Source organism: Berghia stephanieae, chromosome 9 (assembly GCF_034508935.2).
Source record: "Berghia stephanieae isolate SIO BIC M18660-M18661 chromosome 9, UCSD_Bste_1.3, whole genome shotgun sequence".
Lineage (NCBI taxonomy): Eukaryota > Metazoa > Mollusca > Gastropoda > Nudibranchia > Aeolidiidae > Berghia > Berghia stephanieae.
The window spans coordinates 7,890,867-7,911,398 of NC_088368.1; the positions used below are offsets into that span (position 1 = coordinate 7,890,867).

General features: G+C 36.4%; 1 protein-coding gene across 6 annotated transcripts in view; it reads left to right on the forward strand.

The window, feature by feature from the left end:
* The window catches only part of LOC144979596 (broad substrate specificity ATP-binding cassette transporter ABCG2-like), a 38,955-nt gene that overhangs the window by 1,639 nt on the left and 16,784 nt on the right, over positions 1-20,532 (forward strand). Inside the window, exons 2-11 of one of the 6 annotated variants that reach the window (XM_078926356.1) lie at positions 259-511; positions 6,964-7,230; positions 10,612-10,761; positions 11,454-11,688; positions 12,770-12,829; positions 13,271-13,385; positions 15,674-15,826; positions 17,659-17,816; positions 18,503-18,654; positions 18,995-19,120. In XM_078926356.1, the coding sequence (XP_078782482.1) occupies positions 7,041-7,230; positions 10,612-10,761; positions 11,454-11,688; positions 12,770-12,829; positions 13,271-13,385; positions 15,674-15,826; positions 17,659-17,816; positions 18,503-18,654; positions 18,995-19,120 (1,339 nt within the window). In that variant the 5' untranslated portion in view covers positions 259-511; positions 6,964-7,040. Of the gene's footprint in view, positions 1-258; positions 512-2,778; positions 3,091-6,963; positions 7,231-8,671; positions 9,109-10,611; positions 10,762-11,453; positions 11,689-12,769; positions 12,830-13,270; positions 13,386-15,673; positions 15,827-17,658; positions 17,817-18,502; positions 18,655-18,994; positions 19,121-20,532 lie in introns of those variants that run through there. The other 5 variants (XM_078926357.1, XM_078926355.1, XM_078926354.1 and 2 more) reach the window with 5 other exon arrangements.

Here is a 20,532-nt window from a genome sequence, read left to right on the forward strand (position 1 = left end):
GTGTGTGTGTGTGTGTGTGTGTGTGTTTCTCTCTCTCTCTCTCTCTCTCTATCTATCTATCTATCTATCTATCTATCTCTCTCTGTCTCTCTCTATCTATCTACTCTCTCTCTCTGTCATCTCTCTGCTCCCTCTCTCGTCTCTCTCTCTCTCTCTCTCTCTCTCTCTCTCTCTCTCTCTCTCTCTCTCTCTCTCTCTCTCTCTCTCTCTCATTCTCTCTCTTATTCATTCTATCTTGATCTAATATTTTTCCTGCAGATTTTCACAGTTTTTGACTTCATTCCAAATTTGGCTTTAAATCTTAAACATTTTTATGTGACCGTCAAACTAGGAGCGAGACGACTTGTCATCATCTATGAATAGCAACGATGGGTGTTAGGCGGTGACATTTCTGTTCATTCTACAAGTCTATCAGATTGATCGTGTTTGATACTGCACTGTCTGTCTCCACAAGGAGAAGAGATTCACAGTCTATGTTTGGAACGCTTGTTTAACAAGACAGTGTAATAAGGTAAAATTGTGTTATGGTTGAAGTACAAGAACAAGTGTAATGAGACTGTTTTGAACAAACTGTCGTGCCATTCTGACATATGTACCTTACAGAACGGCCATGAATTGTTTGCTTTCCAAAACGAACGAATTAATTAAGATTTTTGCACTATAGCTATCAATATTATGGGCTTGTTTTATCATTGTTGTAACGTCGCGTTAGTATGAGGGTATTTACATTAGTGCGGGGCGGTCCTTGGCAAGCTTAAGGACCACGGTCCTACGGTCCTTGGGAAATGAAGACCGCAAGGACCGGTCCGAGTAGGACCGGTCCTTTTCGACATTGAACATTCCTGAGAGACTGTTGGAAATTCGAACCGGTTTGACCTTTGAGAGCGTGGGATCGTTCATTCTTGAACCGTTAAAGACCGCTACACGATGAAAACCGTGGCCTACAGGAGTAAAACACACGGAGTAGTCACACTCATTTCAAATTGTAACCTAATTAGAGAAGAGGGGTGATGCCTTCTTTATTTGCTCACCGTACTTCATTGTTACTTCGATAATTTAATAAAATTTGAATTTATCCCCATTAACGGAGATAATGGCATCGCCCAAGGCGTTGATCGAGTTGTTCGTGGCGTTGATACGCACACGCAACTCCTACCCCCCCCCCCCCCCCCCCCCCCCCCCCCCCCCCCCCCCCACACACACACATTAGAGGGCAGCGAGCATTGAAGAGTAAGAGAGAGACGTGAAGTTATAATAAGAGGGGGTGGATGAGGTGATAAGAGGGGTCGATGGTGACTTTTCGCCAGATCTAACAAACTCAGCTACCCATTCATTGCTGAGTAGACAGGGATTCAGAAAAAAAATCGACTGCACCCGGGATCGATCTCTGGCCCTTTGCGTATAAAGAGAGTGCTCTATCAACTGAGCTATCGGGGTCCCCAAATATTCTATTGGACTTTTTTAAAATTCAGACGTTATAACTGGGTTTTTTGGAAGGAAGAAACTAATGAAACTCATATTATTTGATTAGTAAAAACACCAAACGAAATTTTAATATTATTGTATTATTTTAAATGACAACACTGCGATAGAAAGGAATGGTGACAAGAGATGGACAAAAGAAAACAAAAAATCGGATTTGCTACTTGCTAGGTTCGACACACACACACACACACACACACACACACACACACACACACACAAACACACACATCTTTTGTAGTCACATACATTTCAAACAATAACCCATTAGAGAAGAGGGGTCATGCCTTCACCATAGATCATTGTCATTGCGATCATTATGGTGTAGTAAATTTTGAAATTTACCCCGTATAATGGAATCGTCCAAGGCGTGCGCCTCCTGTTCCCCCCATCTCACACACGAAAGGGCGGTTTGCGGAGTGGAGGTTGGTGGTCGTCTGCCTGTATGGTCGTCTGTGTCGTTTAGTGTATGGCAAAGGGGGGTGGTGCGATTAATTAAGTGGGATGGGTGGTGATTGGTGGAAGATAGGCAACCGAAGCAACGAATCGCTGGGGAAGTAGTAGGCTATGGCGCGAGACCGTAGGACCGTGGTCCTTGCAAGGACCGCCCCGCACTAGTTGAAAGGTGATAAGAAGTGAGGACCGTCGCCGGTCTTCCCCTCTGGGACCGGTCTTCGGTTCACAGCTAAAAGACCGTCGGACCGCGGTCCAGACCGATCTTCAGCGCGGCACTAATTTACATCGCCGCTTTAAGATGACAGGCCATAATATTTCAATTTATTAAATGTCACACACACACTCACACACACACACATACACACATAACCACACACACTACACGTAGACAGCTCTATCAACAACAAAGTTTAAATTAAAACTTCTCACCAATACCTTATTCGAATTTACCAAAGATACAATCCCAATCAAAGAGATGACTAAGATGTATTCTGTACTGGAAGCCTACGGTTTACATGTCTGTGTTAGGGACCCCCTTGTGAAGATTGAATTTTATCTTTGTTGTAGATTGAGCTGTCTATGCGTAGTGAGCGATTCATTTGATTATAATAATATCATGCCCATGTTCTGTAAGCATTTGAATGGATAACTTTTTCGCTGATTTGTGGGGCTACGTGGTCCGAGATATGCAACTCGCCTTGATTATTAGTCACATATTATTTATGTTTCAAGGTTCTAACAGATGAAAACGATTATCACCATAGGCTCTCTGCTATCTTCATTTTATGATCTACCTTCTACGATTTATGTTTTTGAATACAGATAAATTGGCAACGCAGAGTGGACATTGGCCTTCAATAAACCGAAGCAGGGATCCATATTATAATATAAACTACTGGTTATAATGAGGGCTGTCGTCACTTTCTGTACGCGTCTTGTATTCTTTTGTATTCGGTCGTGTTTTAACAACAGACTAGAGATGATCATATCTTTGATAAGTGACGACTGTCGAGGGTGACCAAGGGGGGTTATTTTCGCATTGGTGCCCATAATATATCTTCTTGTGTGAAGCATTTTGTTTTGTTTCGGGGTTTGTTTTTTTTTCTAAACTGACTAGAGTGATTTAGATTTGGAGCTTTGAAATGAAAGTCTGTAAGTAGTTTTGAAAATAGATGATAGCATTTAGATAATATTTTTTTTAATATATGTTCTTTAACTGTAGTTGTACTATATTTTTATCACATAAATCCACCTTTCACATGGCTGTTATTTTTGCATTTTACAGTTAACGTTTGAAGTATACTTCAATTTTTATAATCCTATTACTCTACATATAATGTACATTTTTAAAGCAATTTTATTCTTCCCCTCTCCCTAAACACTAAATAGTAACGCATAATGATATCAAGTTTACAACAATAATTTGTGACGTCTGATTATCATACGTTGAATTTCACTAAAACTAGATTTTGAAGGAATAAGCATCATATAAATAATTTTGAAAATGTCTTTTACTCAGAAATTACGAGATCGAAATTAAGGGGTAGAATAAATGATTTCTTTCACTCTTGCCTTTTGGAATTCGAACTTTATTCCCAATTTGCACTTGCAAGCTCGTGCAGCGGTTGGGAACATGTCCGGAATTCCAAAAAGCAAGAGTGTAAGAATCGTATATTATCCATAATTTAAAATTAAAAAAAGAAATCCCCTCCTCCTCCTCTTCCTCCTGCCCCCACCCCCTTCCTCACAATCCGAAACGACGTTCACAATCAATTTACAAGTTTGATACTCCAAATTCAAATCGTTATGATCTGATTGTGGTAATGGAAAATGCTCACAAGCCAATGTAAAATAATATTCAATTACAACCTTAATCTAGAGGTGCCAAAATGAGTCAATAAAATGCATAGAAAAATTAATTGAGTTAAAATGACTCTTGTAAGAGATAAAATGTTTTAACCATAATGCAAATGAAATATAACATATTTCCTTTTCTTGTTTACATGAAGAAGGTCAAAGGCCGAAACGTCGTTTACTCTGTGTTGTATATTTTATAAGAGTCATTTTTACTCCCTTTATTTTTCTGTACAAATCAACCTTAAATCAGCTCTTGAATTCTAATCCTTTTATATTTCTTATTGTAAAGGGAAAGAGGAGTATTTCGGGAGAAGGAAGAGGGTTCATCTATTTATTTTTCTTCTTTTTAACGCCTGTTAATTGTTAGACCAAACAGAAGCAATTAAGACTAAGTTTAAATTTTTACAATTGTCAAATGGTTGATTACGTTGAGGTATTGAATTAATTCATGTGATATCGCCCTACATTATGTTGTCGTTTTGTGACAAATGTTTGCGTAATGTTTACAAACTGAAATCATTTGATGTTGTTTAAAGGCGACGGCAGACACTGACATACCCAGCCATCCACACATGCACCGAAGCCGTTGTTGATATATTGATGAATACGTTTAGGTAAAAGACTCACAACATCCACCAGCCGGATATAACATACCAATAGAAAGAACGAAAATGACGTCACTCGGCTCTTTGTTATTGTTTTTAGACAGCCATGTTAATGATTCGTTCTCACTAAATTATATAAATCAGACTCTAAACGCTCAAGGTTACACATAGTTCTGTGATTTGGTCCGTTATTCCGGCTGGCGGATGTTATGAGTATTGTACCCAAACGTGCCGGATATAACGTACCAACACACAAAACTATGTTTAAAATTTTATAGAAGGAACGAAATTGATGTCACTCAGCTCTTTATTATTGCTTTTAGCCAGCCATTTTTATGAGAAGTTCAATTCTATCAATCAAACTATACACGTTTAAGGTTAAAATTATGTCACAATTTTGTGTGTTAGTACGTAATATCCGACTGGCGGATGTTATGCGCAGGGACGGCTGGTAATAATGGGCAGGGTGGGCAAATACCAGCCTGTTTTTTTCAAGTTATAAGCTGTATTACCAGGTCCGAAATAATCTAATCTAAATTAGATAATTTCAAAAGTTACTACTTAAACTTGATACTTCGTACTGAAATCAATTTGTGTGTATTTTTGATAGATTGCGAATGACCATGCACCCCGTAATGCATAAACCAGGATACGCTCCTGTTCTTTTTATCAACCCCCCCCCCCTCCCCTCCCCAACCACTCCACTCCGCCCACATCGTCATCTCATCGTCACGTCGCCTGACGGTGAACTAACTCCGATTTTTGCTGTCTGGCCTCTCTAGTACTAGGTCGGGCTAATTCAAATGAGCCCACCTTAATAACCAGTGAACACTGAATAGAGCTTTTGGCAAACGAACTTTTTCTTATTTATTGCCTTACTTGTGCTGGTACCATTGATGTAATGACTTTGGGAAGGTTCCAGTATTGAATTAAATTTATTAACTTACTAATATTATATCAATTTAGTATTAATTTGTGTTGTTTTTATATATTTGTTTATCCATTTAAATTATTTCTTTTTTTTTTTCTCGTTTTCTTTAAGTACTTCTCAAAACTCATTTATTTAAATTGTTTTCTTATTTGTTTTTTGTTGTTTTTTTTGTTTTTGTTTTTTAACAAATTAATTTGTTAGTTCTTTTTTTTATTATTCTTAAAGTAATTACCGCTGTATTTTTATTGCCAGACTAAATAATTTTGCAAAACAATGTAATTTTCTATTGTATTTCCTCTAATAAAACAAAACATTTTATTCAAAAGTCACGACTAAATAAATATTAATACAACCACCATTTTGGTTTTCTCAACAATTGAATTAGTATACGAGAAATACTCTTCTGAGTAAGGAGAGAGTTGAATTCTAAGTTATAGAGGAAATAAAGACGTTTAAAGGAAGGGTGGGCAGATTACGTACTTGCCCGTCCTGAAGCTAATACATACATAAGATAGTTCGCGACGAAGAGGTGGGAAGCTAGGGGTTGGTTGGGGAAGGAGCATAGCACTCTTGTATAGATAGCATTGGGAAGGAGTAAAGATAACACGGTCGTTATTGTGATAGTATAACGAATGCATGAGGAGAGATTGATAACATTCTTTTGTCTTAATTGTATTGTGTGAATTATTGGCGAAAGCCTAAGATTAAATAAACTTTGTAATATCGTATGGTGGTAACCATCATTGTCGACGACATCGTGGTTGTCATCATCATCATCATCATCATCATCATCATCATCATCATCATCATCATCATCATCATCATCATCATCATCATTAACAACAACAACAACAACAACAATATTAACAGCAAGTACAACAATCGTCTCCACAACTATCATTCTAACCAACAGCACCACCAAAACCACTATCATAATTACATCCTCCCTCACCGCCTCGTCTTCCTCCTCCTCCTCCACCACCACCACCACCGCTACCACTATTCCAACCACTACCACCACCGGCACAATCATTCTAACCACCAAGACAGCAGTAAAAATGATGCAATTTCAGCTCTGAATGAAACTCGAGTCATATCGCTGTTGTTGCTTCTCGATGAAAACTTTAAGGTTACTACATACTACTGAAAACCAGTAATGTAACAGAAATATTAATCTCGCCGTTGAGGGATTAAAGCATCTCTTTAATTTTTCGAGTGAACGAAATGGACTTCTATTGTCAAGGTGTTGTCGCATTATGTCTCGTCGCTTTAGTTTTTAGTTGTATTCTCTTTCGTGATTATTTTTTGATTACGTTTGGAATAATTAAAATCTACTGGTATTGTCATTTCATTGTGAATGTGATTATTTGTGGTTGAAATATTTTTTTTAAAGGTGAAAAAAAAATTATAATTAAAAAAATAAATAAATAAATAAATAATATATATATATATATATATATATATATATATATATATATATATATATGACCGGATCATCTTTGCCCAACCACTGTAAATAGGCTAGAACCGCCACTGGTTATGCGTTATCTAACTAAACGCATAGCACGTATTAATAATATAGAACACGTTTCCAAAGTTTCTAACAGTGATATGTATAAATGATAATTTCAGATCCAGTCAAAATAGATTCGGAGAGATGTTCGGATACAGTTAAAGAAATTCACGATAATGTCGATGTGAATCATAGAATGGAGGGAACAACCAATCAGGGATTCGATGCCAATCATGTGATCACACGGACAACCAATCAGGAATTAGGACCCGCCTACGTGAGCACAGAAATAGCTAGTCATAATTTTCATGATGGTCACATGCTGTCTGGAGAAAGCAGTGGTATTAACACAGGGATTAAGGGTTCGGACACGAACTTAATTATAGGTACGTAATAATATATCATTTTTGTGGTTTTGTTAGTTTCTTTGTTTGATTGTTTGTTTTAAGGGTTTTACGGCGGTTGCAACACATTTAGGTCATATCAGCGCCAGTAAAAAGGAAGAAAATTGGGATAGTATAACAATCTAGATGTACAGTTTAAAGGACGAGGAAAAAGTAAGATAAAGAGGAATGGTTTAAATAGGGAACAGATGTAAATTCAAAGAGCACACTATCAGTGTACTTAGTTTGAGATAACCTAAAAGTATCACCCAGACACCAGCACAAGATCCCACTCAGAAGAATACACTCAAACGTTTACAAATGATATGTTAAAATACAAAAACAACAGTACATAACAGAGAGATGATTTACAAGGGGAAAATATCATCTCCCAAAACAATAACTATACATTCCAGTGTTTCCCTCCCAGCCAAGGACTCCGGCCATAGTCAGGACAAAACTAAGTAATCTCATTCCAAGACAAAGACAGTTAGCAATTGGAAAAGAGATATAGGGGGATAGAAGACACAGCAAGTACCTCCCTGACCACTATGGGAGGTCGGGAACCCCACCCATATTTTTGTAGTTTCAAAAAATGTTAACTTTATAACAAAACAAAACAAACAACAACAACAACAAAAACATACATAAGGAGTAAGATGTGGTTGTCTAGCAGATTAGGCATTGTGCAATGTGCATTGTAACGCAGAGTCATTGTTATTGTTTTTAGCCAGCCATTTTTATTAGTCTTTCATACTAAACTGTATTAATCAGACAAAAACGTTTAAGGTTGCACACAGTTTTGTGTGTTGTACGTTATTTCCGGCTGGCGAATGTTGTGAGCTTTTTGGCATCTACAGCCTGACACTTGGACTTGTTTCTGGACTTCATTTTTAGGATTGTGCATCGCCTTGTGACTTGTCGTTAGTAGTGCTCAAAGAAACAGATGATTCCATTGAATACAACTCACGATATGGTTTCTTTTTGGGTTGTCGACTTTGTCTTTCGAGGTAATATTTTATTCGTGCCAGGCTCTAAGTTTCGAAAGAACGCGTCGCCACTGTAAAGTCATAGCCTGACACTGACCAAAACATTTTTGTGACCGCGTGTTGTGAGTATTTATCACAATTTCTTGATGCGATATTTTTACATGTTTCCAATCACATGTGTAATAATGTGAATCATACTCAGGCTCTGGGTTGCTGATGAATTCGGTTAACAGATTGTATTCTAAATATAGCTGTTGTTTGAGCTTGTGAGGAGGAGGAGGAGGAGAGAGAGAGAGAGAGAGAGAGAGAGAGAGAGAGAGAGAGAGAGAGAGAGGACATAAAGAAACAGAGAGAGAGGTGGGGGCGGTAGATGAGAGAGATTAGTTGCTGAATGGGAGTGGGGGGAGGGGGAGGAAAATTGTATATACAAATGGGATGCAATAGTACCTATGTATGTACTTCCGCTCTCGTTCAAGTATAATAGGATATGTATTTATGGACAACAATAAATTTATTCGAAGGAGAAAACATAAAGCCACATCTAACAAGTTGATATATTGATCGCCTTGACAAGACGGAAAACTTGTCTGAGGCAAATGCTTTCATAAGCAGTAATACGATATTGATTAGAAGAGTGAGATAATCATGTAAAGGGAAGTCACTGGCCTTTGGTCTCCAGAATTATTTGTTTGAATCCTTGCAGATCGTAGCTATTATGACCAAATGCGGATGGACAGAATCAGTTAGGCGTTCACATCGCTTTCTTAACATCATGTAAACAAATTTGATATTTTAGAATGAATGAAGTTGGCGTCACTCGGCTCTTTGACCGCCAAGTTGAAGATAAGCTCTCAATAAAGTTCCTCCATCTGACAAAGGAAAAACGTTAAAGGTAACACATCATTTTGAGTGTTAGTAAGATTCATCTGGTGAGCTGCTCATGTGAATATTTAACTATATGCATCGCACCAATTATAAAAGGAACGAAATTGAGTCACTCAGCTCTTTTTATTGTTTTTAGACAGGCATTTTGGTGATTAGTTCTCAATAAATTATATCAATCAGAAGATAAACGTTCGAGGTTACACATAGTTTTGTATGTTGGTATGTTCTATCCGGCTGGCATCTAAACCACTGCGATATAGATAGAACGAAGTTGACGTCAGGCAGGGCTTTTTTATTGGTTTTGTTTTTTTGTAATCCATGTTATGAATAATTCTCACTAAACTGTATTAACCAGACTATAAACGCTCAAGGTTACACATAGTTTTGTGTGTTAGTCCGTTGTATATCCGGATGACAATGTCGTGAGTTTCTTAGCCTAGTGCACAGCATCTATATACCGTTTTGTGGCGACGGGTCACCCTTTAGTGAAAACGTATCATAGGCTGAAAACTGAGATTCCGATCTGTTTTGCTCTCAGTTTGATCTTTCCACTGAGCGCACCCCCATGGTTTTAGTTGCCGAACCGAAAATTGAATTTATAGTCAAACTAAGAGACATGGGTCAAGTTTTTATTGTTTATTTAGGTGAGAGACTCTCATCTCATTTGTCATAATACTAACTTTAACATTAATTTTTGGCATCTGGTCATCCCCATAATATACGTAAGATCTTGATGTAGTATGACAGTATCGTCCTCGTTTTTATTTATCTGTACAAGAGGCTGTCATCTGTTAACAATTTCAACGTGAACCCCGGATATAGTCCTTCTGGCATGTCATTGATGTAAATTAATGAGAAAGAGGAGTGGCCCGAGAACAATGCCTTGGGGTTCTCCTGACTCAACTTTTGTCGTATTTGACTCTGTACCTTCGACAATTACTTTTTGGACTCTGTTACTCAGAAATGATTTAATCCGACTGGTGGCATTGTTAGCAATCCCGTACTGTTTGACTTTTAAGAAGAAGACTTCTGTGATGGACTTTGTCGAAAGCTCTTGAAAAATCCAATAGGGTTGCATCTGTCTGTCCTTGACTTTCCAGTGTTCGCAGAAAGTCAAAGGAGGTTGATAGCAGCTGTGTCTCACATGATCGTCGAGCTCGAAATCAATGTTGAGCGCTAGTGCTGGTGTTGTTTTCTTCCAGGTGGTCCATAATTGAGCTGTATATAATGTGTTCTAAAATGGTCGCTCTGCTCTTTGTTATTGTTTTTAGCCAGCCAGTTTCATGAGTAGTTCTCACTAAATTATATTAATCAGACTATAAATGTTTAAGGTTACACATAGTTTTGTGTGTTGATACGTTATATCCGGCTGGCGATGTTGTGAGTTTTTAAAACTTAGCGTTGGTTAAAAATCTACTGTTTAATTGTTGAGAACTGATCATCTCGTTCTTTGTCAGAAAACAACAATTGAGTGACGTTAATAAGATTTCCTCTGTCCATCTAATCTTAGTATACTTATTTTTTCCACTGACGACAGATCCGTCAATCAGCAATAATACTGGCGCGTCGGTGGAGAAGATGAATCACACCAATCTTGGGTTTGAAAATGACGAAATTGAAAGGAGTGCTGGCTTTCCAACCATGGCGATAGACCCGGAAGGTGAATTGATTTTATTCATATTATATTACATTTCTTATTTTTATAGCTAGTTCCTACAGTTGTGGGGAAAGCACACCGTAAGACTTTTAACCCAAGCAGCAAACAGACCATAGAACCATATTTCCTTTTTCACTCAGTGCATGCCTTCGGTTAGGTTCTCTTTTTTTTTTTCCTTTTTTTTTAAAAATGGCAGTTTTACAATTACCTGCTGCTTAAACAGGTTCAAAATGCCCATTTTTAGATTATTGGTGCAAAAAATAATGAACGATGTTCAGAAAGAATCTGGAGGCCCACTATTTTGGCTAATTTCACCTGTATTCAAGATAGCTATGGCCCTGCTTTTTTAGATTGTGGTCACATGCCAAAGATGATAGATCTACTTACGATTACCAGTCATTACGACATGGTTAGAGTGGGGAAAAACATTCCATTGATCATGCAACAGAAAGCCCTTTGGTGATCTCTCTGATTCTACTTCCTTACGGCTATCTAAAACTTTACTATCCAAAATTTAACGCAAAAAGTAGTTTTTCGATATTGGTTTGAACAACCCGAGTCAAATATGGTAGATCTAGTCTACGCCGGTGAATATAAAGAGAGAAAAAAACTGTTCTTTTATTTCCGATTTTCTTGACGATGGTTGTAAAAGAGAGAAAGATGTTAATTGAGTCTAATTTTTGTGTGTTTTGTAGATCCAGTAATGACGTCTAAAACCCACGGAGTCAACAAGAGTTACATCATCAATGATGGAGTCCATAACCACGCGGCAGAGGTGCAGGGTGACTCTACTTTGTTGAGTGTTGATCTAGACGACAGATCAGAGGTCGAGGGCTCAACCTTATCAGTACATGATCTCAACTACACGGTCAAGATCAGAAAATGGTGCTGGGGACAAGCTGTGAATAAGCAAATATTGTCCAAAATCACGTGAGTTGTATTTACTTGGTGGTCGTTCCAGTGCTATTTTTAGTCCATGCCTACTTGCCGAAATCAGTAGCATTCCAGTTTGTGAGTACTCATTATCACATGTTGGCACAATCATAAGGGCATCACGCTACAACATCGTCCAAGGTATTTATTTTAATCTCATTTTTGTCAAAAATGTGTTAAATTGTATATTCATTTCTTGCCAGGCCAGCAATATCGGCTAGCAGCATGTACTTTCTTGCATTTGACAAGCACCGGATAAAAAAGACTCTCGGTGTACCCCTTACGTCACTCGCCACTCTTTGATAATGAGCAAACGTTGGGATCAGAAGTCTGTTATATTTATAGTCAAGCCATATTCCAAAATAAAATGTTATACTGATGGCACTGAAAAGCTACTGAAAATATATTCTGGTCACGTAGTAAAAAGGCATTCGTCACTAATGATGTTTGGGTTTACAATCTAAACGTCTACAACGTGTGCAATTACTTTGATCAAAACATTCTAAAAAGTGCGTTTATGTCCTGGGCGGATGATTACTTCGGATGAATGCTCTATTGCTTTTGTCTATGGAACAAACTGCATTTAACATCAGTCTGTAAACACATTGTACGCGAGTAAACGGGCGAATGGAACTGGATGGATGCAGCAAGTGGCGTGAAAATTAGCACTTGGCGAATGGCATGCATCTGTCTCTGTCTGACGCATGTCTCAACAATAAAAAAAAAGGCGTTATAGTTTTATCAGTACACTGGAGCAGGTCCTCCGTGGTAGGCATGACGTGGTTTTCGCGTAGTTTTTGTGTTTGTTTGTTTGTTAATTTTTTAAAATTGTTTTTTTTAATAATTATTGTTTTGGGTTTTTTTTTTTTTTTGGCTTTTTTGTTTGTTTGTTTGTTGTGCTTTTTTTAGTTGTTTTTTTTTTTAATTTTCCGAAATATACTAGTATCTAAACTTATCATAAGCAAAAGAAACTTTTGAATTAAACCCACACGTGCCCATCAGTTCGTGTTCTGAATGTGGTAAAATTGAGATTGTTCAAGCAATAAAGACTTCCACTTCTGTTTATTAAAATCCACAGTGGAATCTTCAAGCCAGGATTAAATGCCATTCTGGGACCTACAGGCTGTGGCAAAACCTCGTAAGTATTATATTCCAATAATACTATCAGTACTGCTGCTTAGAATAGCTGTGGTATTCCTAAACGTTTACAATCTGATTGATATAAGTCAATTATGGGATTGATTTAAGATTGATGTAATAGTAATAGAGTAATTCAATTACAAAAATGAGCCCACAACAATGAAGGTTATCAGACCTGCAAATGAGTATACATCGGTCGTTGCCAAACATTCCGCTTGTGCGTGCAAAATGAGTACCTCGCCGTTATCAGTGTTGTCTATGTCCGAAAAAAATGTAATATCGCCTAACAGGCGTTATGTCTGGTCCTACATATTAAGTGTTGCTGTTAGCTAGGGACCCCCTTGTAAAGCGCTCTGAGCACGTTTAGTGACTTTTGCGCTATATAAATGCTCACGTTTTTGTTGGGGATTTTTATAGCTCTTTGTGATCTCCACACCAGATTTTTGAATGCCTTAGCTGGTCGGGTGGACAAGAGAAGTCTTGACGGAGACATCCTGATGAATGGAAGACCCATCCCTAACAACTTTAAGTGTATGGTTGGCTATGTGGTCCAAGTACGTATATGCTGAGAGTCCATTTTCTCTGCTTTCGCTGTTGTATCATCGATGTTATTAGCAAGTTAACGACTGCGTTCCCAACTTACAACGATCGACGAACGACGAGGTAGAAAACGAAGAACTGTCCTCATTGTCTTCCTCGTCGGTCGTCGATCGTTGTAGGTTAGGAAGGTAACAATTTACTTGCTATTAATTCTTGTAGTTTCTTATCATTGTAATATTATCGCCTGTCATACGTAACGTCTCGTCCTTCATGTTCAAGGGACCCCTTGTAAAAACGCTTTTATCATGCTTAGATAAAGTGCTCGTTTTTTTTTTTGTTTTTTGTTTGTTTGTTTTGTTTTGTTTTTGTTTTTTTTTGTTTGTTTTTGTATTTTGTTATTTTTTTGTGGATTTTTTTGTGGGGGAGGGGGGGGGTTGTTGTTGTTTTTTTTTTTTTTATTGCTTTTTTTTTCGTTTTGTTTTTTTACAGATGTCCGACTAGAGTAAAACTTGAACCCTACTTATAAAGCTTTATATAGTTCAACAATCACTGGTTATAATATATTCCCACTTAGTATAAATGGAAATGTTTTGTTTGTTCTATTTTTATTTTCCATATCGACACCGTACAAGTGTTACACGTTGATTATGGCTATCGATCCACTGGACCAGCCAGTTACGGTCAACTTGAGGACAAAGTTCGGTCTATGTTAATATGTATTTGAGAGAAAGGATATCAAACCTGAATGAAGCATAAGAACAGAGTTATAAAGCCGGATCGAACCTTTTATTTTTATATATCGCATAAGCCTTAAAAAATACAAAAGTAAAAAGATAGAAGTGAAAGTTTAAAAAAAGCAAAAGTAAACGAGAAAAACAAAAAAAAACAAATAGACATTTAAAAAATGAAAATTAAATAAAAATAGCAATACAAGAAAGGTCTAAAATGTAAAGCAGTAAAGTTAAAATAGACACTTCAATAGTACAACTGAAAAAAAATGAGCTTTTATATAGCGCAACATCCACTTAACGTGCTCAAAGCGCTTTACAATGGCTCCCTATCCACCATCAAAATTTGACATGCAGGGCGAGACATGACGCCTGTTAGACGATATAACAAATATTTTCAGACAGAGACAACACTATTAACGGTCACGTACTCATTTTACACATGACTACGCTGAGAGAATGTGAGTAAAGAGCCTTTCCAAGTACTCAACTATGCGCCGTTCAAAGCAGGGCTCGAACCCAAGACCTTCCGATCCGAAGGCGAGTGTCGTACCAAAGGACTACATAGCCACACTTGATCTGATGGATACTGAGTATTCTCATATTTTGTAATGTTTAATAGAATGAGTTTTTCAAAAGTGGAGACCATTTAAAACAACCATAAGATGAAGTATACGTTTTAATAATAATATGTAATAAGGCGTTTGGCCTGTGTAGGACAGTATGCTCGTAGTTTAGAGTTTAATTGATTGAATAAGCATTAAAAAAGTATGGAATGAAATCGACGTGTACTTATTTGCAAGTCTGATACCCCATATTGTTTTGGGCTCATTGTTGTTATGAAAATACTCTCAAACCAATCGGCGCAAAAGATTCTCCATTACAACAACGTTAAAACAGGCCAATAATTGCATTCGGCTATCTGACCTGCTAATTTATATGCTTCTAGAATGGAATGAATTGAAAGGCTACCGGCTAATAATAGATTTTGCCCGAATAGTTTGGGTTTTGATCTCTGTACAGCCAGTTTAGGACAACAAATTAAAGTTAGTTTCACGAAATGACAAAAACTAAAGTCTCATTTTTCTTACAATTGTAACTTTAAAATCACCCTAGCTTGGGCGTCTTATTCACACTTCACACCGACATTATCATATGATCTTGAAACGATAGCTCACAAATTGAAGGGGTTTTACACCGTGCACAAGTCGAGTTCACAAGACAATGACGATAGTGATGACGCCAGTGATCTAGACAGTCAAATTGATGAATCAATTAATATTTCTTTTATGCCATTAAAAGGCGGAAATTTGTAATTAATTGTCTGAACTAATGAAAGGTTCTTGGCATTTCGATATTGTCTCGATTTGAGGCAAAACAGGACCAATCCAATTCAATCCACACCCCCCCCCCCCCCCCCTTCTTCCCTGTATACCAAACTATTTTATGTACTTAAAAAGAAACCAAAAAGGAACAACTCCTTTTTCATAAAATTCATAATAATTTTAATGTTCTATGCTTGAAAATCATATTATTAAAATCCTTTTTTTAACGTGTTTTCACGTAATTCCTAGGATGATATTTTAGTCGGCACACTGACAGTTCGTGAGAATTTTGCCTTCTCTGCTGCTCTTCGTCTCCCAAAGAGAATAAAGTCTGCTGAACGGAAACGTCTCATAGACAATGTCATCAAGGAATTAGGACTGCAGGAATGTGCCGACACCAAGGTATGCAATTGGGAAGCGTTTGCATTTGAATATCTTTTTACTTTTTTTGCTTTTTGTTTGTTTTTCTTGTTTGGGGGTGGCATGGGAGGTGGGGGTGCTACTCGTATTTCTTTGTCTTCTTTTGTGATGTGCTTGTTTTGTTTTGTTTGGGTTTTTGGGGTTTGTTTTATTTTAGGGGGGGGGGGGGGGGTTCTTTTTTGTTTGTTTGTTTGTTTTGTTTTTGTTTTTTTTTTGTTTTTTTTTTTGTTGTTGTTTTGTTTTTTTTTTTTGTTTTTTTTTTGTTGTTGTTTTTTTTTGGGTTTTTTTTTTTTTTTTGGGGGGGGGGGGGGTTATTGTTTGTTTTGTTTTTGGAGAGACATGTCGAAATTTCATTTATTTTCTGCTATTTCAATATGTCAGTCACATTTACTACCAACGACGTGGAAGAAAACGAAGATCTGTCCTCAGATGACTCCACATGACACCGGGTTCGCGGGTTGTTAACGTACACGTATCGTGTAGGCTCTCCAACGATTTTCAGTATTGGCGCCGTCGATCTTAGCACAGTGATTGAGGTGGCATGTGATAGTCAATTAAACGTGTAAATCTTATCTATCTAACATACATTCATTCACTCGTTCGTGCGAGCGCAAATAAATATAAAATTTATCATATTCATTCACCATTATTATCTATATTTCATCTCTTATCAAACAAAAATGGACAAAATGGATTACAACAATTTGCAATAAACTTAAATAAAACTCGCGTAATGGGAGAACATATAATTTAAAAGGCCCTATAGAGCAGTAAAGTTAGGTGCCCCAAACGTAAACAAAGGTCGAGAAGCACGTGGCAAACCACATGTTCCTGTCTTGACAGCTCACGTTCCAATGTAAATAATAGAAAAAAATAACCTTTAAAATTTGGCTGTTAGGTGGCAAAAGAAACACATATTCATAAATACTCGATCATGCATCAAATAATGTCTAGATATGGATATTTTATGGAACAAAAGGTAAAATTTTCTAAAATTTATCAAAAGTTACAGTCTATCTATTTTTAGACCAGAGCAAATTATTGCGCTGGTGTGAACAAAACGAGAATTATTCGGAGCCTGATTTTCATAATAATTTAGCCTTATATTATTATTTCTGCAACTGTTAGATTTTATGTAAACATATTTCCAATACTGAAAGTGTATTGCCTACAACTCAAACTACAAAATTGGGAGACCTATATTGTGCGTAAATTATTCCGGTCCCTAACGGAAATCACTAGCAACTTGTTATTGTTTACGTTTGGGGCACCTAACTTTACTGCTCTATTTTTTTCTGCATCGATCGTGACGAACGACGGGAATCGAAATTCTGCATGCACGCATCACTTCAACGAGTGCGTTTGGGTGACCTAAATTTTGATTTGAACGCGTTCGCTGAAGTGGACTAACCGAATAGTTAACTTTGATTTCTCTCATCTATCATTTGTCTTTAATGTCTCATTCATCGTGTGTTAGTTTGTTGATAAAAGGAAAGCCCGAAACGTCCACAAGGTCATAAATTGAATCGAAGCTTCTTTTCCATTTTGTTATTGTTATCGATCATGTCAGAGTAAAATGGATTTCAAAAATTGGATTCAGAAGTGTGTGTGTGTGTGTGGGGGGGGGGGGGGACTTTTCATATTACCCAATTTCAGACTTAAATAGTTAATTAACTCATATATATGACTTCGTTATTCTACCTCAAAGTCAACTTTCAATTTGGTTCATATTTTGTAACGATGACATTATTTATGCTCTTAATATTCTTTTGTTTTTCTCTATTTATAATTTGAAACTTGCATTTTCCTAACAGATTGGAACTCCTTTCATCCGAGGCGTGTCCGGAGGAGAGAGAAAAAGATGTAACATCGGAATGGAGCTGATTATCTCACCTCCCGTTCTATTTTTAGACGAGCCTACCAGCAGCTTAGATGCCAATACGGCTAATACAGTCCTGTCTTTTTTGAGAAGGTGATTTATATGGCATAGATTTATTCCTAATGTTATTTCTTTTATTCATATCTTCTTTTTATTTGTTTGTATTTTTATTTTTGGTCTTAATTTTAATCTATCATTAAGTCAATGTTTTAATCATTCATTTGATGATTTCAATTGGCTTATACAACTTGCTTCGGAATAAATGCGTGTACGTCTAGTTTTAAAAAGGTTGATAGGTTTTGTCATAATAATGTATAGAGTATATCATTGTGTTCATATCCAAAAAAGTCCTTAATAATTTACAACATTCTAAAACCTAAATAATTTGAAAGTATTTTAGAAAGACAATTCATATATAATAGTAACTTTTATGAATTTTAGGTTTACACAGATCCCGCATCCCCCCCCCCCCCCCTTACCCTTCGAACTCAGATATTACTTTCTTTTAATCTTTTTTGGAAATATATATCTGCCTATGTTAGGCTTGACCTGACGATTGAAATTATTATTTTGTTCCTATGATATTGCTTCCGATTTAGAGTTGCTATTGGAAGCTTTCCAAGACAAGAATGCGAGAATCCCACATTAGGTCTTCCTTATATAGATCTAATATTTATTATGACCAAAATGCAAAAGAGATTTTGAATGTTTTATAAATTTTCGTTCAACGATTGTTCCAGTCAATAGACATAACATTATAATATACCACTGTTTTACAGACTAGCAGATAAAGGCCGCACCATTATCTTCTCCATCCACCAACCAAGATACTCCATCTACAAGTTATTTGACAGATTGATGTTACTCTCTGGTGGTCTCACGGCATACCATGGACCAGCCAGTCAGGCTCTGGAATTCTTTGAAAAACAAGGTATCTGTTAACTCTTTTATATATATATATATATATATATATATATATATATATATATATATATATATATGTGTGTGTGTGTGTGTGTGTGTGTGTGTGTGTGTGTTGCAGCACGCATCTCGTCAGTCGAAGGAATGAAGGAAGACTTGGCAATTTGTTAATATTCGTTCCTAATTGTACTGGTATACGTGTTACTAATTTCGACATGTACCTTCTGTATTAGTGACTTTTTTGTTGCTGGATGGGCGTGTATTTACTTATGCTTTTTTCTAAACGCTTTGGTTTCATTAAGTACTTGTATTTCTCATCCAATTTAATATAATAATATGTGCGGTTTCAGGTTTCGTCTGCCAGGAACACAACAACCCACCTGACTTTTTCCTTGACGTCATCAACGCTGACCAATCAACTCTCAGGGATGTCTATCAGTCAAACCGGAAGTCCTCTCAAAAACAAATTTTGGGATGTATGTATCTCGTTGTTTTAATAATTTCGAGTACCCTTCTTAATAGACCAAGTCAATATTAGCTTTACTTTTTCGGAAGGAAGAGTCGTTAGATTAATTTATTTATGCTTTTGTATTTTTAGTAACTGAAATCCTATCACAGTATTTTAGTTAAAATTCATGTCATAATGCAGACCTGGTAATGTTATGATTAGCAATCCTAATTCCATGGCTTTCGTAAACCATAATGTTGCCTATAGTTTAACATTTCAAAAAGTAATTAATCAGAGTATTTTTGGTTTAACTGGAAAATATCAATCCAAAATAATCTAAAGGTTTTTTAAAAGTGTGGACAAGATATCAATTTTGTTGATCGACACTGAATTAATATAACTACAAGAACTGCCTGGTTGAAAATCCAAAAATTCGTAATTTTTGGGAGGAAAAAAATTGAAGTTGCTATAATTAACTTTAAAAATCAGTAATTTCTACTCAGAAATATTAAATAACGCTTCAAAATCATTCAAATTATGTAGTCTGCATCAACTTTGATTTTCAATAAGTTTTAATGAAGTTCTGAAATAGGAGCCAAAATCTCGTAATTCTACGAATTTTTCGTAATAATAGGCAGGTCTGAACGACTATGATTTTGGTGCCAGATCGTCAGTTTTTGGTTTTATTTTCATGCTTAAAAACAGAAAACTTATGAAAGTAAAACATTCCCTTAGGTTTTCAAATAACTTAATATAAGGGTATTTTTTGTAACAAAAACGACACATCGGCACGGCCTCCTATACGTAGTTTGATAAAGTTTACGTGTACGGTTGAGTAGAATGAATTTCGTTTGATAATGTCTATGTGTAATATTGAGCAAAATGAATTTAGTTTGATAATAGTTATGTATAATATTGAGTAAAATGAATATACGTGTAGTTTTACAACGTTTATTTGTGATATTCAGTAGAGTGAATTTCGTTTGATAATGTTTATGTGTTATATTGAGCAGGATGAATGTAGTTTGATAAAGTTTATTTGTAATTTTCAGTTCAATGGATTTAGTTTGACATAGTTAATGTGTAATATTGAGTAGAATGAATTTAGGTTGATACAGTTATTGTGCAATATTGAGTAAAATGAATTTAGGTTGATGAAGTTAATGTGTAAAACTGAGTAGAATGAATATGCGTAGCAAGCTTATGTGTTATATTGAGTACAATGAATTTAGTTTGATAAAATTAGGTATGTGTAATATTGAATAGATAGTTCGAAGATGACGTCACTCAGGTCTTTGTTATTGGTTTTTGCCATCCGCGTTTTATGAGTAATGCTCACTGAACTGTATTAATCTGACTATAAACGTTCATGGATACACACAGATTTGTATGTTGGTCCGTTATACTTCCGGATGGCAATGTTATGAGCTTCTTAGCCAA